The 24,320-nt window shown below is 30.0% G+C and overlaps 1 protein-coding gene across 1 annotated transcript in view; it reads left to right on the plus strand.

Annotated features, from left to right (window-relative positions):
* LOC117179145 (hexokinase-2-like) overlaps positions 1 to 24,320 on the plus strand; it is a 54,878-nt gene that overhangs the window by 25,934 nt on the left and 4,624 nt on the right. The window contains exons 4-8 of the mRNA XM_033370829.1: positions 8,727 to 8,945; positions 14,259 to 14,578; positions 17,910 to 18,022; positions 19,747 to 19,902; positions 22,630 to 22,769. Of these exons, the coding sequence (XP_033226720.1) occupies positions 8,727 to 8,945; positions 14,259 to 14,578; positions 17,910 to 18,022; positions 19,747 to 19,902; positions 22,630 to 22,769 (948 nt within the window). The remainder of the gene's footprint in view (positions 1 to 8,726; positions 8,946 to 14,258; positions 14,579 to 17,909; positions 18,023 to 19,746; positions 19,903 to 22,629; positions 22,770 to 24,320) is intronic.

A 24,320-nucleotide genomic window follows, 5' to 3' on the forward strand; every position in this document is an offset into this window, starting at 1 on the left:
AGAATGCCGTTAAATGTCGACGTTGGAACACGTGTACCGTATAGGTTGGGGCACGTTTTTTGACACCTGTACGCATTTTTTTATTGGAAATGGTCTTTAAAGTAACTTTTGAGTGCTAATAATCAAAACAGTAAACAAAAAGGTGAACAAGGGATCAATGATTTCGAGGGTTCGGTTGAAGCCAGCAAAGAAGTGAAATATTTTTAGGTAAAAACCAAATTGAACAAAGAAATATTTACTAAAAGGTTCACTGTGATGTTTAACATTTTTTTTCATACTTATTTTTAATGTCTTAAGAGGCGTCCCAACCTAAACTACAACATTTGTTTGGTAGATTCAAAGAAATTTAAAAAATAAGCTATAAAATTTTGTTCGTATAGTCATTGCATATACTTTGCTAGAAAAAAGCTATTTGATAGACCTTCAAAACGATGTAATGAGAGACCAAAAATATTGTCATGAAAAAAAGTTATGGACCAAAAACTAGACCCGTCCCAACCTTTTCTACATTCCCCTAATATTCAAGCAAAGAAATTTAATTTTTAATCTAATTTCTTTGAACCAAGTGAGTGGAAAGAATCCCATCTTTTGGAAGGTGTTTTCGACTTTCGTGGTCAAATTTTGTGATCATTTAAAAAACAAAGGGGGTCTTATATTTCAGAATTTATTAAACACTACTCTCTCAGAAATTAAAATTATTCAAATTTGATTAATTCAAATAGGGCCCAATATAATAAATCTCTACGAAATATTAGTAGGGAGTGCTGTACAGGTTGGGATACTGTATAGATTGGGGCAACGCGTTTTCTCCATTTCTTTGCCGTAGGACCACCTATTATTACTGTCCCATATTAGTATGGGATAAAGATTGTAAACCCGTGCAGAAATTTTGGTGGGGTGCCGGTCGGACCCCGATCGGGAAAAATGTTGGCCCGATGGTGTAATCTGTTTAGCACCAGACCGTAAATGAAACGACCTACCCGACAGGGCCCAGCTCTGGGCATCCAAAATGGGGGCCCGGTTAGGTCCAGATATGGCCCCTTTAATTTTACTTTGTATTTTACAAAACTTTAATTTTTTAATATTCTACCTCATATATCAGTATACATTACATCTTATTTTCAATATTCTACGTTACACTATCTATTTGTTCAAATTTAGATCTATCACACAAACACAGACACACAAATGAATATTAATTATAAATATTTTTGAATCTTAATATTCTTTTACAGTGATTTTTGTTTGACTAATGCACATGGGGCACGTGGAGTGAGGTTTAAAGAGTGAGGTTATGTTCGAGAAAATATAAAAAGCATTTAATGTATAATGTTGGTAATCCGGAAATTCATACATTTGGTATAAGGTAATCTCTATTTTCACAATATCAGCAACAAAATATAAGATTCTAAAAAGCTGGGAAAATTTTTTTTATTCACATAAATACTAAATGCGCTCAAAATGACGACGCTTTCTCGAATCCATTGCTGAAAATCTTCAGAAGCTAAAAAAGAATTGTGATGTTGATTCTAGTGAATTAAAGCTTACACTTGCCTTCATTCGGATATAAGAAATCTATCTCACCAACCGTTCTGTGATTCCAAACTCGCAATCTACTTTTTGCTTTGGCATTTTAGGTTCTATGAAAGAAAAACAATATCACGTTGATAAAAGAAAACTTGACATAATATTATCTAACCTAACCCGACCAGACGTGGTTCTGACGCGAGCCACACCATCTGCCCCCTTGCGGATACATGTGGAAAATTCGATTGGGTCCAAGTCGGAACTCGGGAATAAATTGGGCAATTTCTGCACGGGAAGAAATTGAGGAAACGTGCTATCCCGACCTGTACAGTGTCCAAACCTGTAAGACACTCCCTTAAATTTATCTTGTATACTTAAAAGCATTAGTAAAAAACTATGGTCGAAAATAAAAAAGCTTTATTTTTACTAGGAACCGGGTGTATTTATCAGATTTTAAGCTGCCTCAGTGTTTGAATATAATATATTTTCGTTTTAAAACTAAACGCGAAAAACTGAATCAAATTTTGTTTGAAATTCTAAAAAGATGCATTTAATGATTTTAAATTGCAAACGTTCCAAATCAAAATATTTTAGATTAAGGGCATGTGATACTTCGTTGTGTGGTCAATTGGATACAGTTCCCCCGGCTTTTTTCCACAAAAACTAAAAATTTTTAAATATGAATTTGGAGATCCTATAAAATATCATAACGGATGTCCCTGGACTCTTTTTCGAGGGATAATTACCAACAAAATATTATTGTGCTGTATAAAAATTGTATGCATGTGCATTATTTTGAGGTTAGGTAATTTTTGAGCTCTCTGTCATTCCAATAATGTAGTTATCTGTCGTAGCGATGCTTTTGGTAAGAACTCTAGAATAATTATGGAAGACAATTGTAACATTCATAACCTCGAAATATACACACACGTTTTTAGCAAAATCAAATTTTTTGTAATTAACCCACAAAAGAAGTGTGCAGGGACGTCCGTTAGCATGTGCGCTATCATTTTCCAGATTTTGAAGGCAAAATATTTCTTATCCTAGGAAAAAAGCTGGGGAAATCTAACACTGAAAAAATCGATACTAATTCCTAAGCGATATGCAAATTAATCACATTTTGCTCAATTAAAACATTATTGAATTAACCTACAAAAAAATGTGTGGAGACGTCCGTTAGCATGTTCGCTATCATTTCCCCAATTTTTAAGACAAAATATGTATTATTCTAGAAAAAAAGCCGGGGGAACCTAAAACTGGTAAAATCGACAATTTTCTAAGTATCACATCCCCTTAACCCAGAAAAAAAGGGTGCAGGGAAGCCCGTTAGCATATTCGCTATCATTTCCCAAATTTTTAAGACAAAATATTTATTATTCTAGTAAAAAAAAACCGGGGGAACCTAAAACTGGTAAAATCGATAATTTTGTAAGTATCACATGCTCTTAAGAAGAACTTTTACAAAAGGGTAATTTTTCGAATAGAATAAAAAGGAATTAAACTTGTAAAATTTTTAAATCAAAGAGTTTGAAATTAATTAATATTAAAATGAAAGTGTTTAGAATTAAAACTTTGTTAATTAGAAGCTCTCAAAATTAAAAAATTTCAGACTGAAATTTTGAGGATTGAACAATATCATTAGAAAGGAGTCGAAATTGCATAATTTATTAATCTAGGGGTTCTCGAATGAACGAATGAACATGTTGAAAATTGGATCATTTAAAATTCAAAGAAATTGAAATTGCATTCTTTATAATTCAAAGCGTTCAAAATTAAATAATTTATAATCGAAAACTTTTGGATTTAAAATTAATGAATGAATGAAAAAATTAAAATAAAAAATTGAACGAAAGGAGTTGAAATTATATGATTTCTGATTCGAAGCTTTCAAAATTGAACAATTTTATTTTGAATTGAATAATCTTGGAACTGAATGGTATCAAATTAAAATTTCAAATATTGGCTCCTTTATAATTTAAGGGAATTGAAAGTGTATTAATTATAATTAAAAGCGTTTAAAATTAAATAATATAAACATGAGCATTTTTTATTAAATAATTTTTTATTTCACGCAATTAAAATTGAAAACTAAATTGGCTGTTTTAAAGTTAAAGCTTCTGAAATTCTACAATTTCAGTAAAAGAAACATAATTTACCAGTAAAACTTATTACTCTAATACATTTATGATCACAATTTCTAAACGTCATTTACCCTCTAGAATGAATAAAGTTTTAAATTATGGAACCTTAAAATTTAATTTTTCGACATTGTTTTTTACTTTTGATCAAAACCATTCGTCATATCAAAAATATATTCACACCATCTAAAGTATTATTTTACTAGTAGTAAATACATCACGTATACGTCTCTGGATTTTTAATTGCTAACATTGAAAATATAGATAATTTAAATATGCAATATTAAATAATATTTTCAAATTAAAAACGTTAGAACGACTAGGTGTACTTCATTGTTTACATCGTTTTTGAACTTTTAAACGTGTTTTTCTCGAAACCACGTTTTTCGAATTGACCGGCATGATATCTCAAAAACGGTTTGACCGATTGCTTTGAAATTTGTAGGGTATCTTCAGCACATGTGTATACATTGTCTGATCTAGGATAATTACAAAATTCCAAGCCGTTTTTTTTTTCGTAAGAAAATAATCGAAAAAAACCATGAAATTTGGAAAAAAAGTGCAAAACCGCTTCAATTACTCAATTTTGAATATTTTCAAAATATCCTGTTTTTGGAGATAGCCACAGCTTCACGGATTGAAATGCCGTTTGGTTTTTTGATTTCAAATAAGCCGTTCGTCCAGAGTCATGCTGGCCATAGACATACTTTTTTTGACATGGGTTTCTTCGGAGTGGCGCCATACGCATTATAGTAAAGATTTTGAGTTCAAACTTGCACGATTTACTGCTCACATGTGAATAAATATATAGTGAAAAGTTCAAAGTTGTAAATTGTAGTCGTTCGTCAAAAAAAAAAAAATCCCAAAGAAAGGTAAAAAATGGGCCGTCACACGGGCTGACCCCCCTAACTAACTTTTGCATAAAAAATTATCTTGCGCTTTTCGATGTGACTTCAAAGAGCTAATATATAAAGCAGTAGTAATATGCGAATAGTCGTGCGACAATCGTGGAATAGGAAGACCTAACTTAATTGCCGCCCACGAGAGAAACCTATGTTGAACCCTTTCCAGTTTTTTAATATGCGAGGCGTAATGTGGAGACCAAAACTTGTACATCAGAATGGGTCTTACTAACGACGTGATATATAATAAGCGTAATGTGTATGGTTGTTTAAATTTTACAGAGTGACGTTTGATAAATCCCAACATATTTACACCTTTAGCGGTATAATAATCAATATGCTGGATGAAAGAGAGTTTATCATCTACAAAAATTTCAAGGTCGCGCATTACATGAACAATTTTGACGACAGATCTATCTATCGAGTATTGGAATTCAACAGGATACATTTTTCGCAAAAAACGCATCATTTTACACCTATAAATATTTAAAGTCATCCCATTTTCCAGACACCACATATGCAACAGGGTCTTTAAAGGATGTTATGATAGCATATATTTTTAAATCATCAGCAAAAAGTAAGGCCATAACATTGGTAAATATTTGTACAATATCATTTACATAAATATTAAATATCAGCGGACATATGCGTGATCCTCGTGGTATGCTAGACGTTGCAGTAAATTCGCGAGAGTACATACACACACCTTTGAACTTCACAGCAAGCCGTCAGCCTCTCAGATAAATATTGAACCATTCTAATAAATTTCCATGAAATCCAAATGCGTCTAGTTTCTGGATCAACCTCATATGATTAACCTTGTCGAAAGCACGAGAAAAGTCAGTGTAAATTACATCAACTTGCTTATTATCATCAACCGCCTCCGCAATAAACTGAATGTATAAAGTAAGGTTAGTGCAAGATGACCCACCAGAAATAAACCCATGCTGCTCCTCGACAATACAATTTTTATATCAAATTGAAAGTTTATCTGTGAAGATACTCTCAAAGTTTTTTGCGATTGTGTTTATTATGTTTATCGGTCGATATTTCTTAACATCCGATTTATCATTTGCTTTGTAAATTGGAACAACGTGACTAGATTTCCATTGAGAAGTATAGAAACCGCTAGCTAAAGATTTAGTAAAAAGGTACCAAATTGGCCTAGATATTGCGCAGCAGCAGTTTTTATAGAGTAGAGGAGGGATGCCATTGAGACCAGGTCCTTTATTACAGTTATTATAGTTTATACCTTTATTACCGATGCATCACGTTAGGCTTGTCACTGCAAGATCTATTATTATTGACATGTTTCCAAAAGTATTTCCGGATTCTATAAATACTATGCTCTACATTATTAATATGAACATTACGACAATTTTGCACATAGCCCTTAAGTTAGAGAAAACTTCGCGGTCCATCTGATTCCCTAAAGTCTTAAATTGATAATGAGCACCTCTGTTTTGGTAAATATAATTCAATTAAGTCATACAAGATCGCGTAAAAATAAGTGACACAATCATCTATATGTACTTGAGTAAACAATGCATCCCAATCTACTGTACCCAAAAACAAAATTATTTATGTATAATCAGCATTTTTGACATCTAAATAAAAGTATGTATCAGAGCTTGATGCATTGACAGTGAAACTTTTCTATAGTCTCGATTTCGGGGCTGACGGTGGTTGGCAACTAACTCATTATAGCCTACTCTGCTTTTGTTTGTTCACGTCTGACTGCTCGCCTGAGTGACAGCCGCAGATCCCACTCACTCAGCGCAGCACCTATTACTTCTACATGCGGCGCGGCGTCAATTCTCGGAAATGCTATAGAAGGGAGGGCTATTGAAGATTTTCACTGTATTTGCTTTGGGAAAACAATATCTAGTGGAGGGTGGTATATATCACTGGACAAGAAAGAATCGAAAGATTAGTGGATAGTTGTTGTATACAAGGAGATAAAAACAAAATCGAGAATCTTACCTGATGTATTCTGCACTTGATTTTTTTGAAAAAGGTTATAAAAACCGCATGTGTCAAATAGCGCGTTTGCGCGCTCTCTCTCTCTCGCTCTTGCAGAAGGCAAGGCCTCGTTGATGGAAAGGATACGTAATCCTCAATTGTCATTGATCCGAAATGACTTTACCGAAGTCCGACATGATTGTAGCCGTAGGTTTAGGGGACTCAAAAACAGATTCTATAGCGGTGCAGTGATTTAAATAAACCTCTGGACGTGATAGCGACGAGATGTAAGCAATTCCAAGCAAAATTCGTTCATTTCCATTTAAGACTGTTACCAAAATCTGCTCGACAGAAGTAACTGGTGTTCGATATTTGAAGCTTCGAAATTTCGAGTTCACCGCAAGTATTACTCGTCCACCTCATTCAGAGTCACTCGATAGGATATCCCTGTCCCTTCTGTAGATAGTGTAGTTAGTCATGATTAGAATTGAGCCACGTTTCTGTCAAAACGATAATGTCGTATTAAATTCCGAAAGAGCAATAGCATTCTGCAGGAATATAAGTTTAGTTATTGATCAATTTTAGTAAAAAATTCAACAAAAGTGAAAATATTCAAAAGCCCTCCCTTCTATAGCCTTCGCGAGAATTGACGCCGCGCCGCATTTAGGTGTAGCAAGTGCTGCGTGGGATGCGCGGGATCGTGGCTGTCCCTCAGGCGCACAGTCAGGCGTGAACAATCAAAAGCGGAGCAGGCTATAATGAGTTAGTTGCCACCCACCGCCAGCCCTGATATCGGGGCTATAGAAGAGTTCCACTGTATTTGGTTGAACATTATTTAATTTTTTTCTTTATGTCTTTTTTGTTAGAATATTAGTTGTCTTGATTGAAAGTTCAAATACTTGGTTAAAAATTGAACGACTTTTTGAAAAATTAAATTTATTAACTGTAGATCGACTTCTTTTGTTGAGAATTAAATTATTTTGGGCTTGATAATTCGAAAATTTGGTTCACATTTTTTTATCTCTAGAATGAAAAATTCTTCTTCGTTTGAAATTGATCTCTTTTGGTATGCATATTTATTTTGTAGTCAAAAGTACAACTGTTTTGTAAAAATTAATTTCTTTTAGTTGAGGATTTAACTATTTTGTTTTTTGGTTGAATACGCCTGTTTTTATTTAAAATTAAAATCTCTTCTCAGTTAAAATATCATCTTTTTCATTTTAAGTTAAGAACTAATATCTTTAATTAAAAAGTCAATTTTTACTTCTAGAAAATTCATCTGGTTGACCTAAAAATTCGACTACTTGATTAAAAATGCATCTGTTTTTGGTTAAATTTTAATCTCTTTAGTTAATTGGATTGTTAATGTAACTATTTATTTCATATTTTCAATTCAACTATTTGGCTTTCATCTTTGTTTGAAAATTTAACTTGTTTGTGGAAAATTCGTCTTCTTGGATAGAAACTTGGACCCTCTGGCTTGAACATTCATCTATTTCGCTAGTGAAATTCTTAGTTGAAAATGTATCTTTCTTGGTAAAAAATCCAACTGTCTTCTCAAAAGTCCGTCTTTATGGATTGAAGATTCAACTATTTGTTTAAAAATATAACTGTTCTTTTTTCTTTAAAAATTGGACAATTTAATTGACATTCATCTTCGTAGCTGGAAAGTTCAACTATTTCTTTAAAAATTCATCTCTTCCGGTAAAATAATAAAAAAATTAGTGAAAGTAAGCGCATTATGCCCACAAAAAAGGGTTTCGTAGTCTATTCAGACTAAATAAGTCGTTCAGAGCTCCCCCTTCTATGTTTTCTCTCTCCTACACTCCTACATTTCCCTACTTTTGATCTCCTTTCCTACTTCACCTCCCTACACTTTAGACTTCACTTTCCCTCCCTTTCCCAACTTCTTTATGTCTACTTCTCCTCTCCTCAATTCACCCCAATTTTTAACACACTTCTCCTCTCTACGTCACTTCTCTACTTTTGTTTCCCCTACTTCCCTCCTATTGAGAGTTGTGAGTTAGGAGTTCCGTTCACTTCCTCTTTTTGGAAGAACTATAACGCTTTCTGCCTGAAGCTACGAAACCCTAAAAAGAAATTTAAGAAAGTACCTGTATTGTAGAAATTTAAAATAAAAAATTGCTCCTTCCTAACTGTGTCTTTAATTTACAAATTTCTTTTTATGCATTTTCAGAGGAGGGGCTCTTCCTGGCATTGGATCTCGGAGGAACAAATTTTCGAGTAATTCTCTTGGAGCTTGTTAACGGCGTTGCAGTTCGGGAGGATGTCAAGAAATATCACATTGATTCTGAATTTAGGATGGGATCAGGAATTCCTCTCTTTGACTACCTCGCTGAATGTGTTAGTGATTTTGTCATCAACGAGGGTCTTCAAGACGTAGAGCTTCCTCTCGGTAAATTAAAATCGATATCAGGCATGAAACCATATGCAAAGATTTTAATTAACATCTCTTGCTTTCTTTATTTCCCGATAGAGTCGAAGATAATTTTTAGCAAAGATTTTAAGACTTTTCACCCGACAAGGAAAACTAAAATATTTTACAGGGGGAAAACGCCAATTAAAAGTTTTATTTTCGGGTCATAATTGTTTTTTAATGAAAAAGCTCTTTAGGTTAGTATTAATTTTCCAAGTCAGTGATACGAGCTTTACACTATTTTCAAGAGGATCTACTTTGAAATACATTGAAACTCTTATAAAGCGCTCCCTGATATAGTTCTTCCGAGAACTGACGCCACACTGCAAGTTGGAGTAAAAGGTGCTGCGCGGGGTGTGCGACGGTCGCTCAAGCGCACAGTGGGATATTAAAACGTCCGTGGACGAATTGATTTTCATAAGAAAATTTTTATCCGATTTGAACTATTTTTAAATCAATTTATTTATTTTTTATATATTTTTCTGCTGTTTTTTTTATAACGAAAATGAAAAAAAATTGTTAGGCTTTTGAATATACCCGTCTTTAAACAATGTTATTATTTAATCAAAAATACCTATAAAACTGAGAGCAACTATCCAAAAAAGATGCGCAATAGCAATGCAAAAGTCGAAAGATTGATTGAATTTGTTATAAATAAATAAGTGAATTAAAAATGTTTCGTGGGTATTTACGGCGATTCGTCACTTGATTCGCACTAAATTTCAACAATTTATAGGCAAGCAGAGTTTGTTTAGTTAAATTAATCAAATTTAATAAATAATTTGTTATTTTAAAATATCCATATCAGTATTTTTAATGGAATAAATACAGTTTTTTCTATGGAATCGATCACATATTACTTAAAAATAAAACCTTAGTATAATATTTGATAACCAAATTAAAATTAATTAGTACTTAAACTACCTTAATTAACAAATTCACTATTAGGCTATTTATGGAGGTACAAACTTGCTTTTTCGACGCAATTAATTGTAAATAACTAACTTCTCAATTTTGATGAACATTTTTATGAAAGTAAACACTTTATTATTGTAAACAACAATTGTTCAAGCACATTTTTATCATTTTATCGATGGATTTTACGAATATTAGGCTATCTTTTCGTTATGGATAAGAATTAGGCTAACTTCATTCTCCTAAGTTTTCCGGATCAATAAATAACCTATTATTTTTCGACACATTTCCTACGAATTAAAAATTCCAGTATTTTGTATTACAGTTTGTAATATAATTTAAGCTCCTATAACTTTCAAAACAAGAAATTTTAAAGGAATTTTATTTCTTTTAAAACTTGTACGTGTTTATTAAATTTCATACAAAATGAAGTTAGCCTAAATCTTAAGTGTAACGAAACAAGAGCCTATTAGTCGTAAAACCCGTTGTTATGGATTGATAAATAAAATAACGATTTTTACGGAATTCTCATCCAGTTATTTAGAAATGATTATTTGCTATGAATCGATCACATTTGATAATTTTTTAACCAAATTGAATTAACAAATGCATTATTTGGCTATTTTTCAGCATTTAAACTCGTTTTTTGTGTGTAATCAAATGTTAATAACACATTTTTTTTAATAGTTCGATAGCGTATCTATTAGCCGAGAATAATTTGTTTCCTACATTGTTAATCATAATCAAAATAGTGGATCGTTATCGAACTATCAAAAAAAAATTTTTAATGTGTTATTGAAAGTTGATTACACACAAAAAACAAGTTTAAATGCTGAAAAATAACCAAATAATGTATTTGTTAATTAAGTTTCGTTAAACAATTATAAGATGTTATCGAATCATAGCAAAAAACCATTGCTAAATAACTGGCTGTTAATTCCGTGAAATAAACGGTATTTTATTTATAAATGCGTAAAATGATAAGATATTTTTTTAACAATTTTTGTTTACAATAATAAATTGTTTACTGTTATCAAAATGTTTTTAAAAATGTATAAGTTAGTTATGTACAGTTAATTACATCGAAAAAATAAGGTTTGTACCTCCAAAAATGACCAAATAGTGCATTTGTTAATTATGTTACTTTAAACAATTATTAACTTTTAATAAGTATCCATAGATTTAGATTCGATATAAAAAACTTCATTTATTCCATCAAAAATACCTGATATTGGATATTTGGTTATAAAAATTGCTTTTAAAATAGCCAATTAATTATTAGACTTTAATAATTCAACTAAAAAACTCGTTTTGGCCATAAATTGCTTAAACTTAGTGCAAATCAAGTCAAAAGCATTTTTTTGTAATTGTTACACTTCAAAAGTCGAATATTTTTCATTTTTGTTATGAAATAAACAAACAAATAAACCAAAATTTAAAAATCGTCCCGGACAGTTCGATGCGAAACATTATTAGCTTTCGTTTCAAAACGAAAATTCAAATCGGATAATAATTGTCTTCTGAAAATCAAATTGTGCATGTACGTTTTTTTTTCCCACTGTGAGGCGTGACCAAACAAAAGCGGAGCAGAACTCAATCGGGTTTATTCCCACCACCGCCAGCCTCAAAACCGGCACAGTATCAGAGTTCCACTGTATTCGCCAGGCAGTAGCGTTTCTACTTCATGGCCGAAAGTTCGCGTGTTCTATTCTCACTGCATGTATTTTTTAATTTAATTTCAAACGGAAAAACGAAATTTTTTAAACTTTATTTATAGTGTTTAACAATCCTTCTTTTAAAAATATGCAGACGTGTCATGAAAATCTCAAAAGCATAGCTGCCACTTTTTCTCAATTCTGATTGGGCAATTTGAAAAAAAAAACGGAGGAAAAAATGTTGCCAAATTTTTACGCATAATTAAGAAATCAGTTTGAATTGAACTATTCGATTTATGACTTTTGTAAATTAAATTTCATACCAAAACCTAAAATTTGTAAAAGCTCGTTATTTTGACATTTTAAAAGCTTAAAAATACTGAAATTTTTAAATAATTTATTTACCATTTAATAAGTAAGGTTACAAATAAATTCATTCTTTATAAGAAAATGAAATTAATCAAATATTTAAAAACCCAAATTCAGCTGTGTCGAGTTAGGAAATTTGAAATTTTAGGGTTACGACAAAATCCGATTTGAGACATTCCCGGACTTTTCCTGACTTTTCCCTAACTGTTCAAAAATTATATTTTAAGCATACTAAAACGGTCTTACATATAGAAGTTCAATAATCTTAATCTAAAAGGAAATTATTTCTAAATATATTTTAAACACTTTCAGTGGCAATAGTCATACAGGATTTTATCTGGGGTCATCTCCAAATTACGTAAGACATACGTAAAATACATGCATTTTCAATAAAATAGTCTAGTTTCAACTCAAAAACATCAGTTTTAAACTAAAAATAAATAAATAGAAGATTTTTTTTGCTGAAAAGTTGATTTTACATCTTATATATATCAGAATAGTTTACAAGACTTACTAAACTGCGTATTTTGTTTGAACAAAATTGTTATTTAGTTATTGACTATACCAGTCGTAAAACATTATGAAGAATATTTCTTGTAAATTTCATCAAAAAGTTCCAAAATTTGTCTGAATTACTGCGACTTTAAATCAAAAAAGACAAAATAATTGTTTTCTAAAAAACGGGGTTATTCTAGTTTACATCAGAAACGGCAAAAGCTATAACTTTATATGGAGAAGAAAGTTGCGCAATTAAATTTCATATCAGAATATGTACATTTAAGATTAAAACTCTAAGGGGCCAAACGCATTTTAGCGAGCAAAATTCGAATGCGGTAATAGAATCCGGCCCCTGAAATTTCTCAAGCATATTCGCATTATCATTATCTGAACAGAGATATACGTATTTTATGCTACCTATTTTTCAAATATAACCGAATGAGGCTCATTTAGAGTACAAATTTTCAATTTTCAAATTGTTTTGGATCTAATTTTTTTATCAAGAAAAAATAGATTTGAAAGTATTTTATAGGGTTTTAATATTGAATACTTTCAAATTGTTAAAAAATTTAAATAAAAACAATTTAAGGGATTTTAAAATATTTCATTTGAATTCACTGTTTTCTAAATGTTTGAAGAAATTTTAAGAGATATTACAAATTGCAAGATAAGTTGAGGGATCTTAAAGTAGTTCGAGAGATTTGATCAGTTTTTAAACATTTTCGAAGGAATTATAAAAGATATTAAAGTTTTTAAAATGATTTTCCAGAATAAAAAATGTTGAAAAAAAAACATTTTCCGGTAAAACCCACCTTTTTATTCTTCAAAATATTTTTGAAAAGAATCTACTAATACCAGAAAGACCACTCATAAGTATCATGCGGGCTATATCATTTTTGAGGCTGGGGAAATTTTTTGTTTCCTACAAATGTAATTTTTGAATTTTTCTCGTAAACTATGAAAAAGATCGCAAGAGAAGAAGAGGCATTTTTTATCGAACTGAATCAATCAAATCAAAATGAATTCTCCTGTTTAAAACAGTTATTTCGCAAGCATCGAACTTACAAGATTTCATCATCATCAAAGTACAAGAAAAACGACTGCCATTTTGTTAATTTTAATTTTTTTGATTTTCCAGAAGATTTAGAAAGGTTTTAAAAAGATTGAAAAGTTTCCGAGAATTTTTCAGAGGATCCCAACAAATTTAGGTTTTTTTTAAACGAATTTCAAAGACTTCAAAGGTCCTAGGGTATTCTAAAAGATTGGAAAACGAGGGCCTTGACATAGAAAATATATTTTAGCACGTGCCTTCTTTCTTTTTTTTCTCAAATTTGTAATTAAAGATTATAAATGGCATCTCTTCATAAGATTATTTTAGATGCAGAAGTTAAAGGATAAAACATCCTTATGATGAAACCTAATGTAGGGGAAACTATGCAAAAGTAGTTAATTATAATTAAAATTTTTGTTATATATCTAATAGCAAATTATCAATAAAAAAATTCCCCTAGCGAAAATCTTATAGCTAATCTTTTAAGTATTTTCTCCAAAAACAATTTTGGCAATTTATCAAAACTTTTATTATCAAGCAGAAACCTGACAAGAAAAAAATGTTGTTTTGATCAAAACTGTTCAAATACGAGAGTCGTGTTTTTTTCTATGTAGAAAATTTCATTGGCTTATCTTAAACATTTGCTATTCATAATATCTCGGCAAAATTTATTTACTTGTACTGAATATTGGCCCACATGTCGTGATCAAACTTTTTCAACATTTTTTATTGTTGCAAATTCTGATAAATTCAAATGACCTGCTCCATAGTTTAGATTTTAATTTGATATTTTAATTTTTTTAGGTTTCACTTTTTCATTCCCTATGATCCAGCACTCATTAGATGTTGGAATTTTGGCAACGTGGACAAAAAGCTTCAATTGTCCGGATATCGTCGGTAAAGATGTAGTGCAACTTCTTCGAGATGCTTTGGATAGGCGAGGTGATACCAGAGTCAATGTTCTGGCTATCTTGAATGATACAACAGGAACTTTGGTTCAGGGAGCCACTCAAGATTCCAACACAGTCATTGGACTAATTTTAGGAACCGGAAGTAATGCTTGTTACATGGAACGAGCTGATAAAGTAGAACACTGGGAGGTTGAGAGGCACGGCGAGAGAGAGGTTTGTTTTATTATAATCATATATATACTAATTCTTTCCGGAAAGTATCCAAATTTTCACTCAATTTAGGGATAACATCCGTAAGGCCACCTATTAAGTGGAACGGACTTTAAAATCTTTAGTCGACTAGTGTACGCAGTTGTGTAAGCTGTACCCACGTACACGTCGCATTTCAGGGTGACGGAACGCACCGAACAAAGAGCGTGCATTAAATAGTACCATTAACTTGACCAATTATGTTCGAAAAGTGTATTGTGATGAGGCTGTGAATAGTACCCGAATTAAAGAGTTGATTAGGCGATTTAAAAGTGGTGGCTGACCGAAACGACCAAAAAACCTTAAAATGAGGAACGAATGCGATTAAAAAATACTAGAAATCGCCGTGTAACAGTGAGAGGTAAATAAAGACCTCGGTATTCCAAAAACTTTTGTTTCTGAAATTCAGAACCAAGATTTGTAGATGACCCGCGTAGCTGCGAAATTCGCTCCACGGCACTTGTCCATTCATCGCAGCTTAATCAGCAATTTCTGGTGAAACGCGGTCTTACACAATTTCAACAGCGAAAAAGATTTCAAGACGTAAAGTAAATACATCAAACTCTCGCTTTCAGTCCAGTGTCGGGGTTTGCCTTCAAATAGCCTTTGACTGATTTCGGGGGGATCAAAACGTAAACAGTGAAGGCCGCCTGATTCGTTTCCAATTGGAATGTATATCTATATTTATAACGTCGCAACCGCTCTCGCCCTGCTCCCCTGAGAGACTACGGGAGCCAGCAGTTCTAGGAAGGCCGCGAACGCGGGGTGACTGAAAGCGAGAATTTGGTGTTAAACAGATTCCGACTCAGCATCTGTTAGCTGAAGAATTTAGCGAGAAGAAGGTTGTGGCTTCCAAAGGGGAGTACTTTGAAGCTAATAGCATCAGTATTGCTCAAAATGAACTCTTACTCCTGATACATCACAAGGTCAGATACTTTTCGGAGAGACATCGTATTCATCTGCAAATTCATTTACTTAGCCCATATTGAAGGTTCTATATTTTCGCTCACTTACAGCGTGCTCTTGTCACTTGACTTTTTATCTACCACTTAGTTTGATAGTTTATTAGTATACTTCAGTTTTACATATTAAAAAATTCAATTTCCATTTGAAAGTGTCTTAATTTAATTGAAATTTGGGTATATAATTAACGTAGTGCTAGATCGACATAACACACATTTTTAACTCACTTTAGAACCATTTAAAAATAGATTGAATATTAACGAAGTTCCTTTAAAACCGTATGTTCCTTCTAAATACAGTTACAGATACTTCGTGAAAATAATAACTTGTTTCATTTTCAGTTTTAGAATGACTTTTCCCAGAGTGGATAATACAACCTACAGTGGATAATGATTAATTCAAAATACTAATTTAAGCGAAAAATTGATTTAACGTAATCAATAGATAAGTCACCGACTTTTATGAATTATTTTTCACTTTCGGTTACATTATCCACTTTAAAGAGGTTTTTTTCTGTGTTACAAAATTACAAATTTATATTTTCTAAAGCCATGTTATAAATTTCGACACGAAATCTTCAGGACTAAACTATTCCAAAAAAGCATACAAAATTGAATGATTTTATATTACATGCGTTAAATACTGAAGTGTTATATTGCAAATATTCAAAATTTAAGAATTTTGAATTGTTAAAATTAATAAATTGTTAAATTTAAATCTTGAAAATTGAATTATTAAAGAAAATGCTTTAAATTACATACCTTTACAACATAAATCTTTAAAATTTAATAATTTATCATTGTACATTTTTAAAATTCAAGCACTTTAAATTGTAATTTTTTAAACTCGTAGAAGATTTGGAAGATTTAGAATTTTAAAGATATTCAGATAAAAATTCTTCAATTATGATGATTTTGAAAATCAAAAGTAAAGAGTTTTTTATTTTAAATCTTCAAAATTGATGATATTTTAAACATAAATCATAAAAAAAATCATTTTAAAAATTTATTGGCAAAACTTCTCAATTTCTTTAAAGATTTAAAGTAAAAAGTTTCTTCAATTTTGAAAAGTTGCCATTAAAAATTATGCAAATTTTAAGTTTATCAATTATAAATTCTGTAATTTTTATGATTTAGGTTCGAAATTTCTTAAATTTGGAAGACTATAATTTCAAAACTTGACCTTGGACTTCCAAAATCATCCAAATTTAAGAATTTTTATGTATTCTTCTTTAAAATTTAAGAGTAGTTAATTTTGTAAATTTACAATTGTAAATTATGCGAATGTTAAATTTTAGATTAAAACTTTCTTGAATTTCTAAGATTTAGAATTGAAAACTTGACTTTTGATGTTGAAAATTTATCAATATTTACTAATTTTCATTTACGAATCTTTAAAATTCATATATTTCTTATTGTAACGATTCAAAATTTTAGAACTTTAAACTGTAAATCATTAAACTTGAAGAGATTCCAATTTTGATAATTTACCATCAGAAATTATTCCAAATTATGTTAAAAAGAATAACGTAATTTTAATGATTTGCATTCAAAATTTCTTGGATTTTACAGACTTAGAATTTAAAGATTTGATTTTTTATCTTAAAAATCATCCAGATTAAAGAATTTTTATTTTTAAATCGTTAAAATTGACAAGTTTTTAATTTTGTCAAATTGCAATTAAAAATTGTGCAAGTTTTAAGTTTTACAGTTTAAAATTCTGTAATTTTTATACTTCACATTCGAAATTCCGTCAATCTAGAAGAGTTAAAAATGGAAACTTGACTTTCGGTTTACGAAATTATCAAAATTCAAAATTTTTTATTTATTCATCTTTAAAATTAAAGAGTTTTTAATTTCCTAATTTATAATTTCAAATTATTCCATATAATGTTTTAAAATTAAAAATTCTGTGATTTGGAACATTTACAGTAAAAGTTATTGCAAATTTTAAGTCTTACCAATTTAAATTTAAATTATTTTTATGAATAATTACGATTTTCATTAAAATTAAATTCAATTAAATAAAAATTCTATGGAAGTCGAGTTTTAGTTTAAGTGCCTCTAGATTGAACTTTATGGATTTTTAATAGTTAAAATTGTAAGTTTTTTGTACTATCTCGAAATATTTAAACAAAACTTTGTCAGATAATGTAATTTTGTTGAAATATAAAGTCAAAATTTATTAAATATTGGCAAATTGTCCAGTTAGTTCGACCTATCTTCTTTAAGTAATTATCTACAGTAAGGGGTCTTCTTATTTTCTTAAGTTTTGATCACTTAAGTGACCCTAGGAGAGAAACTGATAACCAATATCTTTCTTATTCTTGCAGGTAATCATTGATATTGAATGGGGTGCCTTCGGAGATAATGGAGTTCTCGACTTTATCAAGACTGATTTCGATCGGGAAAGTGATGCGAATTCCCTCATGGTTAATTCTTTCACGTAAGATACTTATCATCGAGGATATTAACTTATCTTAAAATGTCCAAATAATTTTGGTTAAAGCAGTATATTAGTAAGGACAGTATTTTCAGACTCTGACAATTTCTGTACTATACGCTGAAAAACTGATTATTATTCAAAATTATGCAACAAAAAATCGAATTATGTGTTGTAAAAATTTAAAATATTCAGGCATAAGACACAAATTTTAACTTCAGAAAATATAAAAATAGAACGTCTAGAAAATACCAAAAACTAAAATTCCTGAAAATAAAAATGTTTGAAATAGAATATTGCCAAAATGATATAACTTCCGAAATATAAAAATTCCGATTTAGAAAATTCTCGGATAATTTCTAATATTAGTCAATTTTTTGAAAATGCCCGAGTAGTATAATTAAAAAGAGTTTATAATAATACAAAACATTGTAGAATATAAATAATAAAGATAATTATTTCTTACTAAATGATGATCATTCATTAAAAATAGAAATATTTTAATCCATAAAGTTTTTTTTTTGATATTCAATGTATGTTTTTAAAATTATTATTTGAAATAACAATAATTGAAAGAAAATATTTCCTAATGCAAAAGAACAATATAAAAACAGGATTTTTCTTATAGGAACAGTAATTTGAAAAAAAATCATTTGATTATCTTGTGATTTTTTAAATAAATGATATTGATTAAAATACAATTTTTTCGATTATTTAAATTTGTGAATTTTTTAGTGTCGGGAATTTGAAAGTTTTAGATATTTTATAATTCAGAAATTTTCTGTCGCGAATTTTCCAATTTTGTAATACTATAAATCGTTAAATATCTTTAATAATCTTAAATTTTCCAATTCGAGGTTTTAATATTTCGTCAATTTTGTGTTTCGAATATTTTATTTTTCGGGATTTTTCAGTCGTACCGCCCAAATATCAATGTTTACAATGAGAAGAATATAAGTACACGTTGGTGGAGTAAAAATGTTGAAATTAATTTAATTATTTGAACCGAGCAAAAAGAAAATTATTAAAAATTCATAAAGTGTTATCTATTGGCTAAAAAGTTAAAACAAATTATTTTCAGCTACAGTTGCTAGTATTAAAAATGTAATAATGTCGCAAAAAACGAAATTTTTAACTGAAAATTCCACTGTTCCAAATTTCTGTTTAAAAAGTATTCTACTTTTTTTAAAGTTAAACAATTTTGTTGTAAAGTATCCTTTTTGGTTAAAAAGTCAAATGTTTCATTAAAAATTAATTAATATAACGGAAAGTTTAACTATGCACTTTGGGTGGATAATTGATATCTTTTATTCGAAAATGTAGCTATTTGGTTGAAAATTAATCTTTGTCAGTGGAAAATTCAACTACTTTGTTGAGAATATTCATTTATCTTATTGAAAGCTTCTATTTTTCGAGTGAAAATTAATCTTCTTGGTTGAAAGTTCATTTATTTGGTTAAAAGTTCATATATTTTATTGAGATTTCAAACAATTTGATAAAAAGTAAATCTTCTTTGGTTGAAAATCCATGTGATTAATCCATGTGATGTGGTTAATCCGATGTGATCGATTTTTTCATGGATACTTTATATTACACGAAATTTCTGAGTTATACTTCATTTTAAAACTTTTTTCTTTCGATTGGAGATATTAGATTATTAGAATCTTTATATAATGAGAGCTCTAAATTACAAAAGCGAATTCAGTTTAATAATTTCTCTATCATAGGTTCGAGAAGTACATCAGTGGAAAATACCTTGGCGAAGTTGTGAGAGTAATTTTGGCCAAGTTGACAAAGGAAGGACTCATTTTTGTAAACCATTCTCCGGGAGGTCTTTTGACAACAGGAAATCTCACTACAGATCTTGTGTCTCACATAGAACAGTAAGTTTCACTCTCCTTCTCAAACTGAAACTGTGGAATTGTCACTGGTTGAATCAGTATTTTGAGTTATCACTGGTAAACCAGTGATTTTTCGAATTTTACTGGTTGAACCAGTAAGTGACTTAACTAAAATAGCTTTACTGAATATACCATTGTCGCTAAATGCTAGATTCAACCAGGGATAAAACGCTCCACGCGGCTAAGGCATTATCCTCTAGTCGTCTGGTAAGCGTAGAGTTCTGAGCCGGTTATATTACTTTGAGAAAAGTAACGAGAATGAGATTATTACCCGAATATAACCGAGAAATAAATTCTCTAAGAATTTATGAGAATCTCAGAATTTATTTTTATTAATAGAAAATTGCATTTTTTCGTTAACTTTTCGGTTGAAAATTCAACTCTTTTTTTGACAAATTGTTTTTTTCATTTTAAAGTTTGCCTTCTTTAGCAGAAATTAAATCTTTTTTTGATAAACATGCAACTACTTGGTTATAAATTAAGTTATTATACTATTTTCTTGAAAACTTAACTATTTCGTAAAAGAATTACTTTTTGTTTAAAATTTATATTTTGGTGTAGAAAAATGAACTGATATATTTTCGGAATGAAAGTTCCACTTATTAAAAAAATTATTTTTTTTTTATTACAAATTCATCTGTTTTAGTAAAAAATTGATCTTTTTTGGATAAAAATGCAAATATTTGGGAGGCAATTTAACTATTTTCTTAAAAATGCACCATTTTTGGTTGAAAAAATTAGTGTTTATGGATTGAAAATTCAACTGTTTTTCGTAGAAACTTATTTTTTTGTTACAAAAATTCAACTTTTGATTTTACTGACTTAACTGGAATTATTTTTCTATAAAAACTCAACTTTTTCGTAATAAAAATTCTTCTGATTTAAGATAAATTTCATATTTTTTATAAAACTGCAACTATTTGCTAGAAAATTCAACAATTTTGTTGAAAAGTCATCCTTTTTGGTTAAAAATTCGTCTTTTTGGATTGAAAATTAAATTTTATTAGTAGAAAGTTAGTTCTCGTTAAAAAATTCACAGTTTGATCGTGAAAACTTGACTAAAATCTTGTTCAACCGAAAATTCAACTATTTTTTTGAAAATTTATCGTATGAAAATGCAACTTTTTGGTTAAAAATCGTTCTTCTTTGCTTGATCATTTAATTAGTTTGTTTAAAACATTTAATTGAATCGCTTTGTTAAGAAATTACTTTTTTTTTGTTAAAGATTTATATTTGAAGTTGAAAAGTTATCTCGTTGGTTAAAAGTTTAATTATCTTATTATAAATTAATCTTTTTTAATTGAAAATTCAACTACTTGGGTCAAAATTAAACTAAATTGTGATTTTTTTTTATTGAAGGCATATGTCTGGTTGAAAATTTAACTGTTTAGTGGAAAATACTTCTTTTTTTGTTGTTTAAAATTCATTTTTTAACAGAAAATGGAACTTTTACATTTTTAAGATTGATTTTTTTTAGTTAAAAATTCGCGTTTTTTTAACAAAATTATTTTCTAGTTTGAAATTTCCTTTTTTGTGTGTAAAAATGCATCAATTTCATGGAAAATTAATTTTTTGTTGAACAGTCATATTTTTTGTTTGAAAATTGAATCTTTATAAAGAAAATTGTCTTCTGGTTTGAGGGTTCAATAATTTAGATAAACTTTTATTTATTTTTTCAGTAAAAAATCTTTATTTGCTGGAAATTCGTCTTTTTGATTTTGAAATACTTTTCTTCTGTTGTACAAACTTCATTCTTTTTTTATTAAAATATAAATATAACACCTTTTCGTTGGCAGTTTGTCTTTTTAGGTTGTACATTTACCTACTATTATGTTAAAAATTCAATTATTTTATTAAGGAGTTATCTTTTAGAGTAGAAAAAACTTTTTTTTGTTTGTTCGAAATAAAGTAATACATTTGAACATTTTTAATTTGTATATGAAACACTGTAATTCCTGAATATGTATGAGCTAGAGAATAATTTAAATTCAATCGCTGATATAACCTGAACAATAAAAATATTGTTACAAATCATAAAGTTTCTAAATTCTCTTAAATTCTCCTAAATTCTGTCATATTCTCGATTATATAACCTGAACTTAAATTCTCGGGAATTTAAGAACTCTGGGTGAGCGCGTGTCGCTGGTCGGATCTTTGCATTTCTTGATTGAAAACGAACTTTATTGTGTATTATTGTTTGTTTGATAAATATTTGAGGTCTAGCTGCAATAAGCAGGGGATATAATATCTTTTTCTTGAAGCTGGGGATGGCCCCTCGCCACTTGGGTTTGCCTTTGAGCAACGCGGCATGTTGATGCAATATATTATATCCTTTGATATTGCACTTTAGCCCTCCATTATTGCTGTGAGAGTAAAGTGCGGGTTTTAAAAGATAATTTTGCAAAGGTTAGCACAAAAGTTATGAATGATAAGTATCATACCTAACCAGCTGACGGAGGACAACGCGTGTAACCAGATGACTACTGGTACTGAGTGATCAGTGAAGATCATTGATTAAACCAGTGATGGAGTTGCACTCAATGAACCAGTGAAATTTCACTGATTGTCATTAACACACTTCTGGCTGTTGCAACCAGTTATATTTCACTGGTTCATCTCAGGAAAGCTGATTGTGAGAGGAAGCAGCTGGTTTTTAAATTGTATATTTTCGATTTATATTCTGGGACTGATCTGAAATTATTTTTCTAGAGATTCGGTGGATGGTGATTATAATAGTACAAGGGAGGTGCTCGCAAAATTCGGTATCATTCCAGATGATGATGACCTCAGTGCGGTGCAGTATGTTTGTGAAGTCGCTTCCAACCGTGCGGCTCTTCTTGTTTCGGCATGTGAGTAAATTTATCATTTTTTGTTAGATTATCGTTCAAAAAAAGTCCCATTGAGATTTAATTAGTATATCAATTCCCGGCTAAGGTCCCGCTAAACTGATTGTGAGACAAATCAGTACTTAAGTACCAAATTTTCTTAACAAATTTTAGAAGTTCAAATAGGGACAAATCCACTTAAAAATTTTCTTTTTTTCGAAACTTGTACAAGTACTGATAATATTTATATCCCACTAAGACACTCCTGAAATAGGACTAAAGTACCAACAGCGTTCAAAATATATTTTCTTTTACCAGAAATTTTCTAGGACAAAAGTTCCGGAAAAAGTTATGCTTCATAAAGTAATAGAAAAGTTTAATTTCATTTTTATTTAACATTTTAACAAGGGCTCGATGGACTTACGTTTAAAAAGGATTTTTCTGAAATTGAACTAAAGTACGCACCAAGCATGTTCCAAGTACTTTTAACAAAACTTTTTTTACAACAAAAATAACAGAAAAGTTCCAGGTCATTTTTTATGTTTAGCAGATACGTTTTACGAAAAAGTGACAGAATAGACCACTTAATTGTTTGAATTTTGACAAATCCTAAATCATTTTTAGGAAAAAAGTACTATAAAAGTTCCACTTTATTGTTTTCGGAACTTATGAAAGTGCTTATGAGAAAAGCAATAGGTCTAACGTTCCAACAAATAAATGTTTAAAACAAAAGTAATTAAAATGCCCCAATTAATTTTGAGCAAGACTTTTTTTATGTAAGAAGTAGTGGCAAGGTCTAATGGACCTTTTATGAACATTATACAACTACTAAATATTAATAATAATAAATTTTAAAAAAGCAAAATGAAACTTTTTTAATTTGAATATTTAATTTTACTAATTTCAAACTAAATTGTTTAAAGTTTAAACATAATTTTAAAGCTGTAATATTTTTTCGCCGAATTTACGTATATATAAATGAAATATTTTTTGAATTCCCTCTAATAAATTATGATGGTCTGGCTGTTCACATTTAAGATTCTTTAGTTAGAAATTGAATAACAATTGTCTCCTTGTAGATCTTAGCAACTAGAATTAAGCATTTCTTAAATTATTTAAATCTTTTCAAAAATATTGAGAACTCTTAAATTAAAAAATTTGGTTATGAATTTTAAAATACTTTTATTTTTAATATTATAAAATAAGAACCCAAGGACGTGAACGCGTGCCCTGCACACCTGACTTTATTCAGACGGATTTTCTAGAAAAATTAAATCAATAATTGTATTTTAATTTACTTTCATGAAACTTCAAATAATTTCTAAATATTTTACTGGAATTTTGGAATGGAAGAATGTGTCCCCTAACGGTTTACATTTTTCTTGCACCTTCTTCCCTATTCCTTTACACACCCCCCACACACTTACTTGGTGGTGGAAGGGAGACCTACAGTTTAAGGTGGGTTCCGAACCACCAAGAGCAACAGCTTTAAGTACTTAGAGAAAACCTTTTTCTCTAGAGGTACCGGTCCCACGACTCTCCGGAGATGAACAACTCCCTTGCTAAGGCTAGTGT

This window comes from Belonocnema kinseyi, chromosome 8 (genome assembly GCF_010883055.1).
Source record: "Belonocnema kinseyi isolate 2016_QV_RU_SX_M_011 chromosome 8, B_treatae_v1, whole genome shotgun sequence".
In the NCBI taxonomy this organism is placed as follows: domain Eukaryota; kingdom Metazoa; phylum Arthropoda; class Insecta; order Hymenoptera; family Cynipidae; genus Belonocnema; species Belonocnema kinseyi.